Source organism: Ceratotherium simum, chromosome 17 (genome assembly GCF_057802395.1).
Source record: "Ceratotherium simum simum isolate JZ-2026a chromosome 17, ASM5780239v1, whole genome shotgun sequence".
Classification (NCBI taxonomy): Eukaryota; Metazoa; Chordata; class Mammalia; order Perissodactyla; family Rhinocerotidae; genus Ceratotherium; species Ceratotherium simum.
This window is the reverse complement of record NC_141916.1, coordinates 56,875,001-56,895,718: the sequence shown is the minus strand read 5'-3', so window position 1 is coordinate 56,895,718 and position 20,718 is coordinate 56,875,001. Positions and strand designations below refer to the sequence as shown.

Sequence of the window (20,718 nt, the reverse complement as noted above, 5' to 3'; positions counted from 1 at the left end):
AAAATCTGACCATCATGTCTTCCTCCTAATAGCAGAGCCATGTATCCCTCCAAAAAATGCTCTTGACAGCGAGTGAGGAAGAGGCTGGGGGAAAAGAGTTGCTCTCACAGTGTTCTGGTGGAGGCTGTGTCTTATTTACTCACATCAGGGTGAAATCAGGACTGCAGCCTAAGGAACTCAAGGAAGACACTGAGAAGAACCTTTTCACACTAACAACGGAAAGGCACTAGACCAGGAGTGGGCAAACCATGGCCTGGGCTATATATCCGACCCATTGCCTGTTTTTGTTTGGCCAGTGAGCTAAGAATGCCTTTTACATTTCTAAATAGTTGAAAAAAATATCGAAAGAAGAATAACACTTGATGACCTGTGAAAATTATATAAAATTCAAATTTCAGTGTGCTTAAATGAAGCTTTATTGGAACAGAGCCACGCTCACTTGCTTCCACACTGCCTGTGGCTACTCGTGCTCCCTCAGAGTTGAGCAGTCACGATGGAGGCTGTATGGCCCACCAGGCTGACAACATTTATTCTCCGGCCCTCTACAGAAGACGGTGGCGAGCCCTACACCAGGTGACGGCGCACTGAGGAGCTGCAACCTCTCTCTGGATGTGCCTACGAGGTGGGAGAGTGTGGCGGGGGTGAGGGTGGGGACAGCTACAGGGGCTCCACAAGTGCCCTCCTCCAGGCTGCACCTGCCACCGCCCTGCTCCCAGGTGCACGCGGCACCTCGCAGGAGTGACTTTGGCTCAGAGCTTTATTATGAAGCAACATGTCTGGGCCTTTCCACCTTTGTTTCAGAAGGTCCCTCACCACATCTTACTTAAGGCCCTTATGTTGCCATCTCCATTTTCCACAATCCTGGGTTGCTGCTGAGTCAGAGGGGGAAACAACCCCCAAGTGTGACCACAAGTAAAGGCCAGAAAAAGAACGAACCCAGGAGACCTGGCTCCCAGTCGAGTTTGGGCTGACGCCTCCTTCCAGGGCAGATGATGGCATCTTTTCTGTTAAAGACGTCCCCTCCAACGGGGCAAGCCCTCACCCGAGACAGAGAGACGCAGACCATTTGGCATTCCAGGCGGGCAGGCCCAGCTGGGGCCCCTCTTACCTGCATATCGCTCTTGGCGATGAAGCCTTTGCCATCCGCATCACAGGCCTGGAAGAATTCCTGTGCCTTCCTCAGCATGGCCAGCTCTCCTGGTGCCGGCTCCTGGGTCTCCTTACACTCCAGGTTGTCCAGGGGCCCTAGGCAGGCCCTGTTCCCCTTTGGTCCCTGGCCAGGTCTCTGGAGTCTAGACACCACTCTCCTGTCAGGGGTAGCCATCCAGGTTTGTCAATTTCTTCAAGTCTTTTCAGAACCTGAACACAGAAAATGAGAGAGAAGTGGGTGTGGTGGGGATGGACTGAGGCAGAATCAGAACGAGAGGGAAGCACAGAGCCACTCACCAGTGCGCCCCGGCATCTCTTAGCAACCACCTCTGAATTAGCGAAGCTCAGGACACGGGGAAATGTGCCCTGATCGCTAACAGATCAGCCAGCTTGTCAAAGAGAGAGGAGAAGAGGGGGGAAAGGAAACAGACATTTCCACATTGAAAAGAGGTGGGTAGAGGAAGCCTGAAAACAATTTCTCCCAATTCAAACAAACAACAAAACAGATCCGGATGGACAAGCTACCATTTACCGAGTGTTTACTTGCAGGGAGGCATCATGCCATGGTCTCTGTACACATTTTCTCACTTATTTGTCTCATCCCTCTGAAATAGAGATTATCATCTCCTTTTGATTGAGGCTTAGAGTGGTTGAGTGACTTGACCAAGGCCACACAGCAAGTTAGTGCAAAAGCTGAGATTTAAATGCAAGGTGGTCTAACTTGTATTTGATCTTAATCCCATACTGTCCTGACTCCCCAGCACTGCCAAGGGTGAGAACTCCCCTCACTCAGATGCACTCTATCCTATATCACTCACAGTCAACAAGTTCTCAGTGAGCTCTTAGCCCATCCTGCAGACATCTGCAGGGGCCATGAGCACTGCAGGTGACGGATGAGAAAGTGCACCCTGTCCTCAAAGAGCTTCCTGTTGTACTGGGTTTGCCAGGCTCGGTTTGGTGACACCCAAGGCTGTCTTCAGCCAACACAGAATCACAAATCATACACCTCGATCAGATCCTTAAAGTCCTCAAGGATTCTTTTCAGAGCATGCATTGCAATGTAACGTCCTGGAAGAAGGCATGCAGAACCTGGCTTCTAGTCTAGACTCCACTGCTACTTAAGTGACCTTGAACAAGTCAGTACCTACCTGGGCCTCAGTTTCCTCATCTGTATAAGGAGAAGACTGGACCCATTTGTCTTTAAGGTCCCTTCTAGTTCCAACAGTCTGTAAGCCAGTGACATTTCAAAATAATTTGGAAGTAGACTAGGCCCAAATTTTAAATATAAGATAATATTTGAATTTAAAAATATAGATATGCACTGTAATGCATTCTGTGGTGAACCAGAGAAAGTGAAGTCCCAAAGCGCATCTCCGCATCCACAGTCGGAAACAAGGTGGAGAAGCACTGTATCACCAGCAGGGCTCCTCTTTTGGCTCAGCTTCACCACAGCTCCAGAGGAATCTATGAGTTCAGTCTACATCCTCCCCTACTAGCTGTCAGGAGCTGTGGGCCCAGAGCTGGAAGACTATGTCTGGCCTCAGGAATGAACTCCAGGTAACAGAGGCTGGACAAGGCAGAGCAGACTGTACCTTCTCATTCCACTCAGCTGGACAAGGAACCCCCACCCTGACTCCTTGGACCAGCCCTTCACCAGGAAATGGTCTTTCTCTTCATCCCTACATGGTGTGAACTGGCTGTGAACACATGGAGCGAACTGGCTGTCACCTGATCACAAGCAGATTTAACATTTGTATTCTGTCTGCCCCAGAGGGAACTCCCTTGGTCGTAAGTCCCGACAGAGCAGGGCTGTGTCCGCGGTTTATGTGCCTTGCCTGGCACATCTGGGTGCAATGCTGAGCTTAAGAAGGCCTTTTGGATAATGATGGGGGTAACATCTGAGCTTCTGTAAATACACAGCCTGAGCAGAGCAGCCTGCTGTCTTCCTGCTACCTCCCAGGACTGTCTCCAAGGTCTCTGCCATCAAGGAGCCCTTCCTAACACCCATCTCTGTTCCCAGGACACTAGACTAATAATACCTTTCATTCCTTGAGCATTTTCTCTTGCCAGGCCCCCAACATACTGCATCCTAACAGAACTTGACATCCTTCCATAAGGGAAGTATGATCAGGATCCCTGTCATACAGATGAGAAAACTGAATTTGATAGAGTTCTTGAGAGTCGTCTTGAGTTGGATCAAGGTCTAGGGCAGTTAGAGACCTCATGGACGGCACCATATTGCCTTCCTATCATGGGTCCCAGCTGTGGGCTTGCTCTTAACAGTCTCCTCATCCCCAACTGATGATAACCTATGTCACCTCCCAGAGGCATATTCATCATTTTAACATTTATCTTTCATTCATTCATTCTCATCTATTGATTACCATGTAGCAGGCTCTGAGCTAACACTGAGAAATGCAAACGTGAATAAGACATGGTCCCTGCCCTCAAAGAACAAGCCTCGAATGGTGGGATTTCAGTCATGGTGACTGGCAGTGAAGGGAAGTATTTTGGGTTGGGTCCCTCTTCCTTATCCCTCAAAATAGACTATATAGCGATCAACTACTGCTGACTAGCTGTGTGAGCTTAAGTGAGCCCCTGAACCACTCTGGACATGGGACTTAGTAGAGATGATCTCCCAGCTCTAGGTCTGACTTTCTCTGGCTCTCTGCCTTCCCTGGCCATGTTACAGGTGATGCATGGTATGAAAGAGCCAATCTAATAGTCCTAAAGAAGACAGCTGTGAGCAACTGCCAGACAGGCACCATCTTATTTGATTTTAACCCTAGCTCCTAGCCCAGAATATGGTGAACAGTAGGTGCTCACTGATTGTTGAATGAAGGAAAACCAATCTTTTGCTAAATTCCTTGCAGGGAGGCCTGAGAACATTTGTATTCCAGTCAGATAGTTCTATATCTAGGATTTTTTAATCTCATAAAGAATATGTCCAGACTTCTGTTTTCAGAAAAGATGGAGTGATAGGGACTGATTTTACCCTTCCAGTTGAAATAATCAAAAATCCAGAAAAAAAAATTTTTTTAATGGTTTATAAGACACTGAGTGTCAGACAATGAAGGACAGTGATCCTTCTGCAGGGCCGGGACAAAGGTGAGCTGAGTGAGGCCCCCAAAGTGCAAAATTAAAGGAGGCATTTACACTCAGGTGCTAAGCCTGTATTTGCACAACTCTGAGAGTGTCTTCTTAAGAGAGAAGCAAAAAATTTAAAGAGGGTACAAAATTTAAAGAGGAATCTACTCTCAAAGCTGTGTATCTGAAAGTGGTTACTTTCTTAACTTTGCATGGTAGGGGCCACACTCACCTTACCCTAGTCCAAGCCCTGATCCTGAGAGATGGGAAACAAAATGAGCCCCACTATTGTCTAAAGAGTTTTTAGATCATGGCACAGGAAGGGCAAACCCAGGCAGTGCCTGGCAGATTCTCTAGGTTGAGGAAACCCAACTACATGCTGCCTACAAGTAATGTACTTTAAACATACAGACACGAATAGGTTAAAAGTAAAAGGTTGGAAAATATATACCATGCTAACACTAGTCAAGAGAAAGCTGCCTATTAATATCAGGCAAAGTAGGTTCTAAAACAAAGAATATTAATGAGGATGAAGAAAGTCATTTCATAATGGTAAAGAAGTCAATTTGTCAATAGGATATAACAACTCTAAACACTTACACACCTAGTAACAAGATTTTAAAAAGCATGAAACAAAAACTGATAGAACTGCAAGAAGAAATAGATAAATCCACAATCATGTTCAAAGAGTTCAACATCCCTCGATCAATAATTATAAAACAAGCAGACAGAAATCGGTAAGGATACAGATGATGCAAGCAGCACTGCCAACCGTCTCGACCTAACTGACATTCATAGAACACTCCACTCAACAAAAGCTGATTATACTTTTTTTTTCAAGTGCACATGGAATATTTACCAATACAGTCCATATTCTGGTCCATAAAACAAGTTTCAATAAATGTTAAAGGATTCAAGTCATACAAAGTGTGTATTCTGACTCCAGCGGAATTACATTAGAACCAATAACAGAAAGACCTCTGGAAAATCCTCAAATATGTGGAAACTATGTAACTAATATCTGAACAATCCATGGGTCAAAGAAGAAATGAAAAAGGAAATTAAAAACTATTTTGAACTAAAAGAAAATAAAAGCACAATATATTAAATTTTGTAGGATATTGCTAAAGCAGTACTCAGGGAAAAAAATTATAGCAGTAAACACACGTACTAGAAGAGAAGAAAGGTTTCAAATCAATGACTTCAGCTTCTACCTTAAGAAATTAGAAAAACAGCAAATTAAACCCAAAGTAAGGAGAAGAAATAATAAAGATCAGAGCAGAAATCAATGAAATGGAAAACAATAGAGAAAATTAACAAAACTAAAAGCTAGTTCTTTAAGAAGATCAATAAAGAGAGAAGACACAAATTACAATATCAGAAATTTGAGAAGTGACACCATTACAAACTCTACAAACATTAAAAGGCTAATAAGGGAATATTATGAGTAACTTTATGCCAATAAACTCGATAGTTTAGACAAGGTTCGAGGACAAATTCCTCGAAAAATACTAAACATCAAAACTCACTCAAAAAGAAATAGATAACATGAATAACACTATATCTAATAAAGAAATTGACCTGACACTTAAAAATCTTCCTATAAGAAACCTCTAGGGCCGGCCCCGTGGCTTAGCGGTTAAGCGCGCGTGCTCCGCTACTGGCAGCCCGGGTTCGGATCCCGGGCGTGCACCGACGCACTGCTTCTCCGGCCATGCTGAGGCCGCGTCCCACATACAGCAACTAGAAGGATGTGCAGCTATGACATACAACTATCTACTGGGGCTTTGGGGGAAAAATAAATAAATAAATAAAATTTTTAAAAAAAGAAATACTATGTTTAAAAAACAAACAAACAAGAAACCTCTAGGCGCAAATGACTACACTGATGAATTCTACCAAATATTTAGAGAAAAACTGATACCAATTCTACAAAAACTCTTCCAGAATATCGAAGAATATGAAATACTTCCTAACATATTTTATGAGGCCAGGATTACCCTGATACCAAATGGACAAAGGCATTACAAGAAAAGAAAAATACAGGCCAATATCCCTCAGGAACATAGATGCAAAAATTCTTTAGAAAATTTTAGCAGATTGAACACAACACCATACATAAAACGAATAATACATCCTGACCAAGAAAGGTTTTATCCCAGGAATGCAAGAGTGGTTTAACCTTTGAAAATCAAGAGCATAATTTACCACATTAACAAATTAAAAAAGACAAAACTTATGATCATCTCAATAGATGCAGAAAAAACATTTGACAAAACCCAACATCCACTCACGAAAACTCTCAGAAAGCCAGGAATTGGAAAGAGTTTGCCCAACCTGAAAAAGGGCATCTCCAAAAAAACCCAACAGCTAACACCATACTTAATAGCGAAAAACCAAATGTTTTCCCCCTATCATCAAGAAAAAGACAAACATGTCTGCTCTGACCAGGTCTATTCAGCTTTGTGTTGGAGAGTCTAGTCAGTTTGATGTGACAAGAAAAGAAATAAAAAGCATCCGGATTGGAAAGGAAGAAGTAAAATTGTCTTTATCCCCAGACAACATGATTGTCTATGTAGAAAAATTTGATGAAATTCACAAAGAGCTGCTACAACTAATTTGTGACTTTGACAAGGATAAAGGATACAAGCTTTCTTTAAAAATTAATTGTATTTCTGTACACCAGCAACAAAAAGTTGAAATTGAAATAAAAATATCATTTACAATAGAATAAAAAATATGAAATATTTGGGGAGACATCTGATAAAAAATGTGTAATACCTGCTGAAAGCTATAAAATACTGATGAGAGAAATTAAAGAAGACTGAAATAAATGGAGAGATATGCATGTTCATGAATTGGAAGACTCAATACTATTAAGATGTCCTTTCTCCCTAAATTCATCTATAGATTCATCTTAATCCCACTCAAAATCCCAGCAGGCTTTTTTGTAGAAATTGACAAGCCAATCTAAAATTCATACAGAAATACAAAGGACCTAGAATAACCAAAACAGGTTTGAAAAAGAAGAACAAAATCGAAAGACTAAACACTACCTGATTTCACGACTTCTTATAAATCTACAGTAATCAAGACAGTGTGGAAATGGCCTAAAGACAGAAAAATAGATACATGGAACAGAATATAGATTAGAGAAGCCAAAAATAGACCTGTATATATAACTGATTTTTGACAAAGATGCAGAGGCAATCCAGCGGAGAAAGGATAATCTTTTCAGCAAATGGTACTGGAATAATTGAAAATCCATTTGCAAAAATACTTTCAATTCATACTTTGTACCATGTACAAAAATTAACTCAAAATGGATCATAGACCTTAATATAAAATCTCAAAATATAAAACTTCAAGAAGAAAACATCTTTGTGACCTTGACTTAGGCAAAGATTTCTTAGGTACAATAGCAATAGCATAATCCATTTTTAAAAACCCTGATAAATTGGACTTTACCAAAATTTAAAATTTCTGCTCTTTGAAAGACACCATTTAAGCCACAGACTGGAAAAACATATTTGCAAAGCATATATCTGATAGAAGATTTTGATCCAGAATATATAAAGAACTCTTAAAACTCATTAATAAGAAAATAAACAACTCAATTTTTTAAACTTGGATTGACCATACCAAGTCGTGGCAAGGATGTGGAGGAATTGGATAGCACTCTTATACTTTGCTGGTGGGAATGTAAATGGTACAACCCCTTTGGAAAATATTTGGCAGTTTCTTTAAAAAGTCAAACAAACTTTACCATACGATCCAGCCATCTCACTTCTAAATATTCACCCACGAGAATAAAAGCATATGTCCATACAAAGCCTTGTACATGAATGTTCGTAGAAGCTTTATTCATGATAGGCAATAACAACACAAATGTTCATCAGCAGGAGAATGGGTAAACAAACCGTGGTATATACATACAATGGAATGCTACTCTGCATTGAAAGGAAGGAACTATTGATACAAGAACAATTGGATGAATCTCAGAATAATCAAGTGAGGGAAAGAAGCCAGACAAAAAAGAGCACATTTGATCCCATTTATATAAAATTATAAAGGATGAAGACTAATCTATAGTGACAGAAAAGAGATAAGGGAGGGTGGAGAATGGTGAGAAGGAGGGATTACAAATGAGTAAGGGGAAACTTTTGGCGGGGTGTAGGTATGTCTGCAACCTTTATTGTGGTGATAGTTTCATGAAAATATATATACACATACATACAAATGTATACATACACACACACATATATATACAAATATACATCAAAACTTATCAAATTGTATACTTTAAATATGTGCAGTTTATTGTATGTCAATATCTCAATATATCTATTAAAAAGAATTGAATAGGTCCAGGCCAGAACCTTCTCATATCCTCCAGGACTTGTAAATCTAGCCTTACGTATGGTCTTTATGCCCAGGAGCCTGATTCTTCCTTTTACATTCCATTCTGACAAGCAGGAAATGGCTGAAAATTAAGTAATTTCCCTGTGAAAACCCTCAGTCCCTTAGTGTAGGGAGCTAAATGAACTCTGAAAATAAGGGAGCAGGACAGAGCCCCTCCTGAAAACCACTCCCCTGTTATGAGTTGAGCCTCCTTTCTCGTATTCCTTCTCTGGCTCGGCCTGCAATCTTTGCACAGCATCTGTGGGTTTTCCAAAGGGAATGGAAGACAAAACAACAGAAGTGCTTCTACTTTCATTTCAAAATAAAATGGAAGCCTGTGACGGGCTCTGCTGTTTCACATTTGGATGAAGCTCAGGGATGCCCTGGGCTCAAAGCTGGACATAGCTTTCTGTCTCAAATGTTTTTCAGACCAATAGACAGTACACCCATAAAAGAAAACAGTGGGGCATATTCCAAAGGCGAAGGGAAAAGGCCATCACCATCACAAAGGGAAAAGAGAGACTGCTTTTTATCTGCCTGTCTCTATCAGAGTTTGCAGACCACTCTTCTCCCTCCACAATGGTTCCATAAAAGCTTGGTACACAGATGGAAATGATCCAACCCTCAAACATTTCCAGGAACATTTCCCAGACCTCCACAGTAATTCTGGCAGCTTAGCAACTGCTGCATCAGAAAGTTCATAGGTCGAGGGCCGGCCCTGTGGCTTGGTGGTTAAGTGCGCGCGCTGCGATGCTAGCAGCCCGGGTTCGGATCCCGGGTGCGCATTGAGGCACCACTTCTCTGTCCATCCTGGGGCCGAGTCCCACATACAGCAACTAGAAGGGTGTGCAGCTATGACATACAACTATCTACTGGGGCTTTGGGGGCAAAAAATAAAATAAATAAAATCTTTAAAAAAAAAAACATCAATAAAAAAAAAAAAAAAAAAAGAAAGTTCATAGGTCGAGCCTAATCCCTCCTCAAGGTTCTACACTCATTTCCCTCTTAGTCTGGGCCCAGTGGAGATGCAGAAGAGCTGGTACCTCCTTCCACACCATACCCAATGCAAACTTGAAAGCAGCCACTGAGTCACCCAGATCTCCCTTGAATCTCTCCTACAGCAGACAGGAAATCAAAAGCCCAAAAAGCATCTTCAGGATCCATTCCAATCTAATTACCCAGGCTTCAGTACCACAGTCTCAACCATTCACTCCAAGTTGGCAGTGTCAGGTGAAGGTAGATAGGCAAGTCATGTCAAACTGCAGAGGGCACAGGAGAGCTGCTGAGCAAGGGGTTTCAAAGGCAGCTCCAATATAAATGGATGTGGAGTGCTCATCAGGGAATGGCACATAGTGGGGTTCCTTCCCTGAGGGAAGGAACAAGTTAAGGAAGAATCCAGGCCTCAGATGGGAGGTGTATTGTTTCCTAGGGTTGCCACAACAAAGGACCACTACAAACTGGGTGGCTTAAAACAACAGAAATTTATTCTCTCACAGTTCTGGAGGCTAGAAGTCCAAAATTCAGGTGTTGGTAGGGCTGTGCTCCCTCTGCGACTCGGGGTGAATCTTGCCTTGCTTCTGCCCAGTTTCTGGTGGTGGCAGGCAACCCTGGGCAGTTCTAGTCTTGCAGCCTCATCACTTCTCTCTCTCCGCCTCAATTGACACATGGCCTTCTCCCCTCATGTGTCTCTAATCACACCATCTGCCCCCTCTTACAAGAATATCAGTCATGTGGCTTAAGGGCCCACCCTAATGACCTCATCTTAACTTGACTAATTACATTTACAACGATCCTATTTCCAAATAAGGTCGCATTCTGAGCAACTGGGGGTTAGGACACCAACATATCTTTTTGGGGACACAAATCAACCCATAATAGATGGTGTCATAGAAGACCCTGACAAAGATTTGAGTGAAAGTGGTTTGTTTGAAAGGGACCAGGAACACTGTTTGAGGAGTGGGAAGTGAGGCAGGGAAGGCAGGACAGCCAATCACGGGTGCCTTATCCAGCCAACTACTGGATAAGCAGCTGTCGGTTCCTGGAGCTTAACACCTCCAGGGAACTCTGCAACTTGGTCTAGACCACACGTGTCAGCTACCCAGCCCCAGGGCCAAGGAGCTGGGGTATTTGTACACCAACCCCTATCAGTCAGTGGGTGAAGGCTGCTCCTGCGGGGTGTTAACTCCCCAGCACTCCAGTTTGCCATGTGTGCGGTGGCTCTGGAGAAAGCCCCCAGGCAGAGAGACAGACGCGGGCTGCTGCAAGTTGCCAGAGGATGAGGAAATGGTCAGGTCCCCGAGATGCAGATGGGGCACTGACAGCATCTGCTGCAGGGGATGTGGGGGAAGGAGAGGCGCTGGGCCATCCACGTGGCCGACTAGACAGGCCCTGACCTGCTTTTCACTAAGGAGAGAATGTGGAGGGTGAGGTGGGCAAAGGCTAGGGACCAGAGCAGAAGAAGCTCAGAGAACTGCATCTCTCTTCTTCCTCCCCGTGGAAAAGAAGAACCCCACCCAGCCTGAGCTGCATGAAGTCACTGCAGCAGAACGCAAGAGCCAAAGTTCCCAAGGTTCAAATCCTGCCTCTGTGACTTCCCAGCTGCATGAACCTTGGGCAAGACTCTCACCCAAAGGCTTGAGGCTCTCCAGGCCTCAGTTTCCCTATCTGTAAAATGCAGATGACAGTATCTACTTCATGTGAGGACTAAGCAGCTTAAAACGTGGAAAACACTTAGAAACTCACCTGGCACATAGTAAGCAGTTGGTAAATGTGAGCTCTTACGATAATTTCTAAGGCATTTTCAGTATTGCCCTTTTTAGTTCAAAATTCTGATAGTGAGGTAATGAAATAATGAAAGACATATAAACCAATAATGACACTAATTATACTTTCCAGTTTTAAAAGAACTTTCACTTCTATTATCTCATTTCCATAGTGATTCTGTGAAGCTGTTAGGACTGGCTCTTTTCCTTCCTTTATTAATGAGAACCTCAGTCTCCAAAGGTTAAGTGACCTGTCCAGAGCCATGAGCAGGCAGAGCTAAGACTCAGACTTACCACCAATGTGACTAAAGGAAAAAGACCAGATGTACACTGGGGCAGCATTTGCCCTCCAGGACTCAACACGGGGAAGTTTCTCAGTTCCTTCTCCCTCCTGTAAGAACACTCTACAGATCTGCTCCAACTCTCTGCATCGTATATGCCTTCCAGGCCCAGTTCTAAGTCCACCTCCTCTGAGAAGTCTTCCCTGACTACCCAGCCTGGACTGGTTTGGCCTCTGTCCCTCTGAGGACTTACTGCCTCTTTCATTCTCTAGGCATTGGAACACACTGCTTGGTCTAGTTGGCTAGATTTTCAAGTGTACATCATATGTCTTATTTCTTCTTCAAAGGCAGAAGCCCCATCAATGAATCTCAGTAAGTATGAAATTGATATTTGATCATTTAAATGAACAAATGTCTCACCAATTCCCAGCCTGGTACTTTGCATATAACAGGTGCTCATATAATTACACGTATAATAAATGTGTGTTGGCTTCTTAACTGACCATGGTGAGGACTGAGAGTGGTAAATATTTGTGGAATAATGAAAAATATCTATTTGGTCTTTGTCCCTGGCTCTTGGCACAGAGCTCCTGAAACTCTTGGAATTTCCTGAGTGAAAGGAGTGTCTTGATTCATAATGAGCCCCTTTGAACCAAACCTGAGTTTATGCTAAGGAGGGACTCTTGGTGGGCTTCTAGATGCTTCAGGATGGGGGCTGGTTGGCAGAGGAACCAGCCAGGTGATTAGAGAGCTGGAACTTTCAGCCCCACCCCCAACATCTAGGAAGGAGAGGGGCTGGAGATTGAGTTCAATCACTAATGGCCAATATTTAATCAATCATGCCTACGTATGAAACCTCCATAAAACCCTAACCGACTGGGTTCGGGGAGCTTCTGGGTTGGTGAATACATCAAGGATCTGGGAGGGTGCCTCACCCAAAGAGGGCAGGGAGGCTCCGTGCCACACCCCCACCGTTCCTCGTCCTTTGCATCTCTTCCATTTGGCTGTTCCTGAGTTGTATTCTTTATAATAAACCAGTAACTAGTAAGTAAAATGCTTTCCTGAGTTCTGTGGGTTGTTCTAGTGAATTATTGAACCTGAGGGGGGTCTTGTGGGAAGCCCAGAATTTATAGCCGGTCAGTCAGATGTCCCAGGGACATGACAAGCTGGGACTTGCAAATGGCATCTGAGTGGGGGCAGTCTTATGGGACTGAGCCCTTAACTTGAGGGGTCTGTGTTAGTGTCAGAATTGAATTGAATCATAGGATACGCATTTGGTGTCAAAAATGATGTTGGAAAAAAAGACACCGCAATATTTAACCATCAGTTTTCTGAGGTGGGGTTGGGGAGATCCCTGATTTGTAGCATCTGCCTGTTTCTATGGTGTCAATATTCCCCCCGTGGCCAATTTCAAGCTACCAACAATCAGCTCTCACTAAGAAATCATGAGGCTGATGTTTCTGCCCAGGGAGTCCTGAGAGGCTCATCTCTGTATCCCCAGGAGTGTCTGCACGGGGATGGGAGCGGAACCTCTTTAGGCTGCATCCCCCAGCCTAGACTTCTAGGGCAGGGCCCATTTTAAAGCCATCTTTGTAAGTGGGGAAAATGTGCTTTAACCAAACCTCTGGGTTTCATGGGTAGCCTGCCCATTATTCATGCCTGTGCCCCTCCTGTCCTCCCCACCGCCCTGGGCAGACCCTCTGGTGGGACCAGAGGCAGTGAGGCAGATGTAAGGACCCCTTAGCGAGGAACAAGGATGCGGAGCTGCTCCTTGGCAGGGCTATGTTCACCACCTCCCTGCTCAAGATTAGAGTATCCAGCACAGGAACCAGACGAGTCTGGAAGTGAGGCTTTCCCTGTTCTGTATGAGACTGTTATTTACTTCTCTGACACATAGTGCAGGGGCTTTGGACAAATCCCGCCCCTTCTCTGACAGGCCTCTCACTGTGGTGGAGAAGAACACAAATTCCAAGGCCAGACCGCCTGAGGCACTGGCTGCACGGCCACAGTCAGGTTTCTTAAGCTCTGGGAGCCCACTTTCCTCATCTGTGAAATGAAAGGCGGGGATAGTACCTTCCTATTGTTATTCTTCTTATTATTATTATAGAATTCAAATAGGCTTCCTTCACCCCAGATAAAATTCTAACAAAACAAACCAATAATCAAAAAAGCAATAAAACAAAAAAAAAAACAGTACATGAAGAGATACAATCAAGAAGCTCAGAAATTTACCATTGACTGCCCCAGCTGGAGGGGACTTCGTCGTGATGGCACCCACCCCGGGCCTCCGGGAAGGCCATATGCCTCCTCAGCCCTATAACGGAGCAGGGGTCTGGAAGCGCCTTTGAGAGGGCACTCTGACCACTCTGCGGCCTGCTGTGGCCTATGCAACCACTACATCCTGCCTCCTTTTTCGTCACGTTGGGTCCAATTTCCTTGTTCTAGCCTCACGGGAGACAGGCAACAGCTGTCTCCTACCTTATAAAATAACTCTTCCAGGTCTGGACAACTGTCATTAAACATCTCTCTTCACATTTCTCTTGCTGTATTATAAGATCCATTAAAGGCCCTTCATAATGGTTTGAGGACTCTGTGAGAAGGCCGCTGTTCACCCTAATTCCTCTAATAATTAGTGGTTGTAAGCCACTTTGAAGATAAAAGGCATTTTATAAGAGCTAAGTCCTATTATGATTCGCTTTCCAATATTTCCTTGCTGGTGCTGATGAGCACATCAAAGACAAACACAGCCTTAGCATGATATCTGGGAGTTAATTAGATGGATTTCAAGGCAGCTGGTATATATTAAAGAAACTGCTGCAAAATTTATCAACATTAAAAAAGTGCCTGCTTTCTTCCCAACACGAACAAGCTGTTTTCAAAGGCTGTCAGTGCTGATGCCTGCAAGACAAGCACCCTGGAGAGGCCAGAGAGCTGACAGATCCTCTGGCCTGGAAGAGAAAGACGCGAGAATAATATCTGGCTGTGTATGATGTCTTATTATTGTCAACATGCGTATGAGGTTGCATTTTATTTGTTTTAGCTATCATTCTGTGATGTGAGCAAGTCAAGTAACACTGTCCCCGCTTGGCAAAGCGGGTTTTAGAGGCAGAGACAGTGTGGGACAGCTGGACACAGTTAAGGCTGCATTATCAAGGCGCCACTCTCAACGCCCCACCCACATCCCCTTGGATATTTGTACCCCCCGCACCCCAGCTTCTGCAAGCCTTTGCCTCTAACTTCCTGCACCTGTGACTCTCAGAAGCCCGGCCCTCGGGCTGCTGGGCTGCTTTGTCCCCATGGACAGAGTCAGAAGGGCCTGAGGTGTCCTGGTCACCTGTTTAGCCCTGAGCCAGTGATGGGCTGGTGCGGAAGTGTGAAAGCCCAGCTCCCTCGTCTCCAGGGGACAGACTCGGTGCTGCGATGACACTGCAGGACACTCCTGTGGACTAGGCGGAGGCCAGACTCTGCCTGACATAGCACTCTGGCTGCTCCTCTCTCCTGTCCTGCTCCCAATCCTGTCCTGGGTCCTCCCAGGGCATTTCCTTAACACATCACGTGCACGTGGGTCCCCCTCTCAGGATCTGCTTCTGGGGAACCCAAACTAAGATAACTCTCTTGACTCAGCTCTAATGAGAATGTGTTGCATGTTTTCTATTAAATACGTTCTCCCAGATTCCCTCAGTCCCAAACCTTCCCTGCAAGTCTCCAACTCTAAATATCTACCTTTTCTGTGTCCACCCCTATGCCCCCAACTCTTAGCTCTACTCTCAAAGCCCCTATCTTCTCTTGCATCATGATGTTCCAACTGCTTTTGCAAAAACTAATCTTTGGGCTCTCCCTGGGCACATGGAAGGCACTGAACCAGGCGGATGCTGCAAGAGATGCAAAGATATATTTAAGATCACCCCTTTCCTCAATGAGTTTACATCCTCGCAGGGGGACAAGCTACAAGTAACGGAGGTAGAGGACGTGATAAGAGCCGTGTGCATGTACACAAGGAAAACTGCAGGGGCAAACAACTCTCAGAATGGTCCCCCAAAGCAAAGCCATGATCCACAGTACTCCATGCCATTTGATTCTGGCTCACTGACTAAATCTTAAATGCTTAAGAAAATGGAGGTCGGCTTTGGCAGAGATAATATAAATGAGTGGATAAGTCAAAAAAGAGCAGCTTGTATTTAATTCTGGGTTGCATTATTATTTTTTTAAAAACAGCTTCAGAGAGAGTAATTTGTCCTAGGAAAACAGCTAATTAGTGACAGAGTATGGATTTAATCCCAAACCTGTCTGACTCTTTAAAACCTCAGTTTCTTTATCTGTAAATGGGACCAATGTTTCCCACTTTGCAGAACTGTTATAAGGATTAAAAGATAATAGATACAGTGTATCAAAAATATCTGGTACAATGAGTACTACATAGTAGGAGATCAGTACTGCTGTTCCCTGAGGTAATGTTATTGAGCCAAAGGGGATATTACATTCACATTTTAAAGGCTCTTAATACATATTACCAGACTGCTTTCCAAAAAAACAGCTACACAAAACCATGATGGCATTGCCAAGGGGACTTATCTAAAATGCAGACCTGCCTCCTCATTGCTTTCAGGCTAAATCTTAAATACGCAGAATCACCCCCACCTCTTGACTGTCATCTTCTCCCCCACCCCACCACCACATGCTCTTCCCTCCAAATTATCTCCTGTCCTTTCAGCTCTTTAATGCTTTGGCATCTTCAAACAGACCATTCACTCACCTGGCATGTCCTTCTCTTTGTCTATGCTAAGTCCTACGAACACTTAAGAATTCCATTCAAGGGGTGCTTTCTTTGAGAAGTCATCCTGACCTCAGCACAGTCTGACTTACATGCTGTTCTTCTGGGCTTCCATGGCCTTCTGGGCTTATGCCAGCTGTAGGAATTACTCATGGTAAACATTTACTTGTCTGTGCTCTCCATTACACACACACACACACACACACACACACACACCTGCAAATGCCTTGAGAGAAGGGATCATATCTCATTCCTGCACTTATCAAAATATCTGGCTCACTGATGAAGCTAAACAAATGGACATATATACAGAATGAATAAAAAAATGTATGCAAGCTCATGCTCTATTTCTGATTCAAGCTGAAGCGAAAAAGAAAAGCAAGAACCACTGTTTAATGTACAAGGTGCTCAGTGGGGCAGAAGCCACTCAAAGGGCTAAATTCAAACATTTTCTCCCAAGTCACAGTCTTGCAGGGATCACTATGAGTTTGGGTAGCATATTCTTAACATGAATTTTACTAGCTAGTATAAAATGAGAGGAGAACAAGGACAACAACGAATCCAGCCTGCAGATATACCCCTAATTGGCATCTTAGCCAACAGTTCCCAATCTTTTCCCATCAAACTTCTGAGTTCCTTCTCCATTTCCCATTCTTGTTCTGTCCCAAGCCCCTCTATCAACAGGTTGGCAGAAACACAGTGCCCTAGAAAGGTTTTGACCAGGAATCAAAAAATCAGGTTCAAGTGCTAACTTCCCCACCATGTGACCTTGTGGAAATTGGTCCATTTCTCTGAAAAAGAGGGGATAACTATTTCCTAACTGTCCCATCAGAGGAGGAGCAGATGAGACCCTGGATGTGAAAGTGAACAGCAATGCTGTATACAAATGCAAACATATTCTCATCATTGGTATGGGAGAGGTCAGAGAGCAGAGAAAGGAAGGCAGAAGAGAGTGGGCATGTTCCATGGGGCAGTTGGCTCCTGTGAGTGACAAGCAGCTTTGGAGCTGCTCCTCATAGAGAGAGGTCAGCAAAGGTTCCAGGCTCTTCTGTCCAAATGTAAAAGAGCTAGGAAAACTGAAAAACTCCCTCTTCCAGAGGCATTGCTTAAACAAATTTAAGTGATATCCACTTATTTCATCAACTTTCCCAATGGGGTGGAACAGACCTTTCTCATCTAGTATTTAAGAAACTGTGTCCTAATATTCATGATGAATATAGATGCAAAAATTCTCAACAAAATACTAGCAAACCAAATTCAACAGCACCATTAAAAGGATCATTCACCATGATCAAGTGGGATTCATCCCTGGGGTACAAGGACGGCTCAACATATGCAAATCAATAAATGTGATACATCACATTAATAGAATAAATTATAAAAATCATATGATCACCTCAATAGATGCAGAAAAAGCATTTGAAAAAATTCAACATCCATTCACGATAAAAATATTCATCAAATTGGTTGTGGAAGGAATGTAACTCAACATGATAAAGGCCATATATGACAAGCTCCCAGCTAACATCATACTCAATAGTGAAAGGTTGAAAGCTTTTCCTCTAGCATCCTTGTCTTGTTCAAGGATGCCCACTCTCACCAGTCTTATTCAACATAGTACTGGAAGTTCTAGCCAGAGTAATTAGGCAACAAAAAGAAATAAAAGGCATCCAAATCAGAAAGGAAGAAGTAAAATTGTCTCTGTTTGCAAATGATATGATATTATATAAAGAAAACTCTAAAGACTCCACCAGAAGACTGTTAGAGCTAATCAATAAATTCACTAAGGTTGAAGGATACAAAATCAACATGCAAAAATCAGTAGTATATCTACACATTAACAATAAGTTATCTGAAAAAGAAATAAAACAATCCCATTTACAATAGCATCAAAAACAATAAAATACTTAGGAATAAAGTCAACCAAGGAGGTGAAACATCTGTACATGGAAAACTATAAGACATTGATAAAAGAAATTGAAGAAGATACAAATACATGAAAAGATATCCCATGTTTATGTATCAGAAGAATTGATATTGTTAAAATGTCCATACTACCCAAAGCCATCTACAGATCAAATGTAATCTCTATCAAGACTCCAATGGCATTTTTTGCAGAAATAGAAAAAACAATCCTAAAATTAGTTTGGAACCACAAAAGACCCCGAATAGCCAAAGCAATCCTGAGAAAGAAGAACAAAGCTGAAGGCATCACACTCCCTGATTTCAAACTATATTACCAAATACTATAATACAAACTATATTTCAAACTATAATAATCAAAACAGTATGGTACTGGCATAAAAATAGACATATAGACCAATGGAACAGAATTGAGAGCCCAGAAATAAACCCACACACGTACAATTTCACAAGGGAGCCAAGAATACTCAATGGAGAAAAGAGTCTCTTCAATAGTGGTGCTGGGAAAATTGGATATTCACATGCGAAAGAATGAAACTAGACCCTATCTTACGCCACTCACAAACACTTACTCAAAATGGGTTAAAGACTTAAATGTTAAGACCTGAAACCGTAAAACCCCTTGAAGAAAACATACGAAGAAAGCTCCTTGACATGGGTCTTGGTAATGATTTCCTGGATATGACACCTGAAGCACAAGCAACAAAAGCAAAATAAACAAGTGGGACTACATCAAACTAAAAAGCTTCTGCACAGCAAAAGAAATGATCAACAAAATGAAAAAACAACCTATGGAGAAGATATTTGCAAATCACATATCTGATAAGGGGTTAATAGCCAAAATATATAAGGAAATCGTACAACTCAATAACAAAAAAACCCAAATAATCCAATTTAAAAACAGACAAAGGACCTGACTAGACATTTTTCCAAAGATGATATTCATTCAAATGGCCAACAGGTACATGAAAACATGTCCAACATAACTAATCATCAGGGAAATGCAAATCAAAACCACAGTGAGATATCACTTCACACCTGTTACAATGCCTATTATCAAAAAGACACGAGTAACAAGTGCTGGTGAAGATGTGGAGAAAAGGGAACCCTTGTATGCTGTTGGTGAGAATGTAAATTGGTGTAGCCACAATGGAAAGGAATATGGAGGTTCATCAAAAAAATAAAAACAGAACTACCATATGATCCAGCAATCCCATTTCTGAGTATATATCTGAAAGAAATTAAATAACAATCTCAAACAGATATCAACAATCTCAAACAGATATCTGCATCCCCATGTTCATTGCAGCATTATTTATAGTAGCCAAGACACGGGAACAACCTAAAGTGTCCATCAACAGATGGACGGATGAAGAAAATGTGGTGTATATATATGTGTGTGTATACACACACACACACACACACAATGGAATATTAGCCATAAAAAGAAGGAAATCCTGCCATTTGTGACAACATGGATGAACCTTGAGGGCATTATGCTAAGTGAAATAAGTCAGACAGAGAAAGACAAATACTGTATGATCTCGCTTATATGTGTAATCTAAAAAAACAGAACTCGTAGAAACACAGAACAAATTGGTGGTTTCCGGGGGACAGGGTCGGGGGCAGGGGAAGCGGTGGGAGGGATCGGGCAAAATGGTGAAGGGGGTCAAAAGGTACAAACTTCCAGTGATAAGACAAATAACTTCTGAGGATGTAATGTACAGCATGGTGACTACAGTTAATAATACTGTATTGTACATTTGAAAGTTGCTGAGAGAGCAGATCTAAAAGCTCTCATCACAAGAAAAAAAAATAACTATGTGACGTGATGGATGTTAACTAAACTAAATGTGGTAATCATTTTCCACTAAATACATGAAATTATTATGTTGTATACCTTAAACTTACACACGTTTTATGTCAATTATGTCTCAATAAAGCCGGAAAAAAAAGAAAGAAACTGTGCCCTCAAGAAGGCTTGGGAGGAACGGCCGGTCTGAGGAACTCAGTGTCTTGAATCTGAGTGCCTGCTGACGATCCTAGTGAACAGTAAGAACAGCAGCAGTGGCCCCAGGGCAGGGCCTGAGGTCGAGGGGCTGTGGGCAGCAGCCCATCCACCTTTTGTTCTCACTCACCTGCAGGTCCCAGCTCCTCAGAGGATGGGTAACTCTCACATCTGAAGGACACTTTTGCTACCTGTGATTTGAATCCCACCTAGGAAACACACGGTGATGAATCACACCTTGTTTTCTACTGGGGAACACAGGGGAAGGGGTTTTATGGTAACTGGGGGAAAACTGGGGGGAACTGTCCCTCCCAGTCAGGCTGCAATGACCCAGGA

The 20,718-nt window shown here is 43.0% G+C and overlaps 1 protein-coding gene across 4 annotated transcripts in view; it reads right to left on the bottom strand.

The window, feature by feature from the left end:
* The window catches only part of CRACR2A (calcium release activated channel regulator 2A), a 156,085-nt gene that overhangs the window by 101,096 nt on the left and 34,271 nt on the right, over positions 1 to 20,718 (bottom strand). For all 4 annotated transcript variants that reach the window (XR_015555015.1, XR_015555014.1, XR_015555016.1 and 1 more), the window contains one exon: positions 1,109 to 1,359. Coding sequence is in view for 1 of the 4 variants with exons in the window: in XM_004438755.3 (XP_004438812.2) it covers positions 1,109 to 1,324 (216 nt within the window). In the remaining 3 variants the exon portion in view is untranslated. The remainder of the gene's footprint in view (positions 1 to 1,108; positions 1,360 to 20,718) is intronic.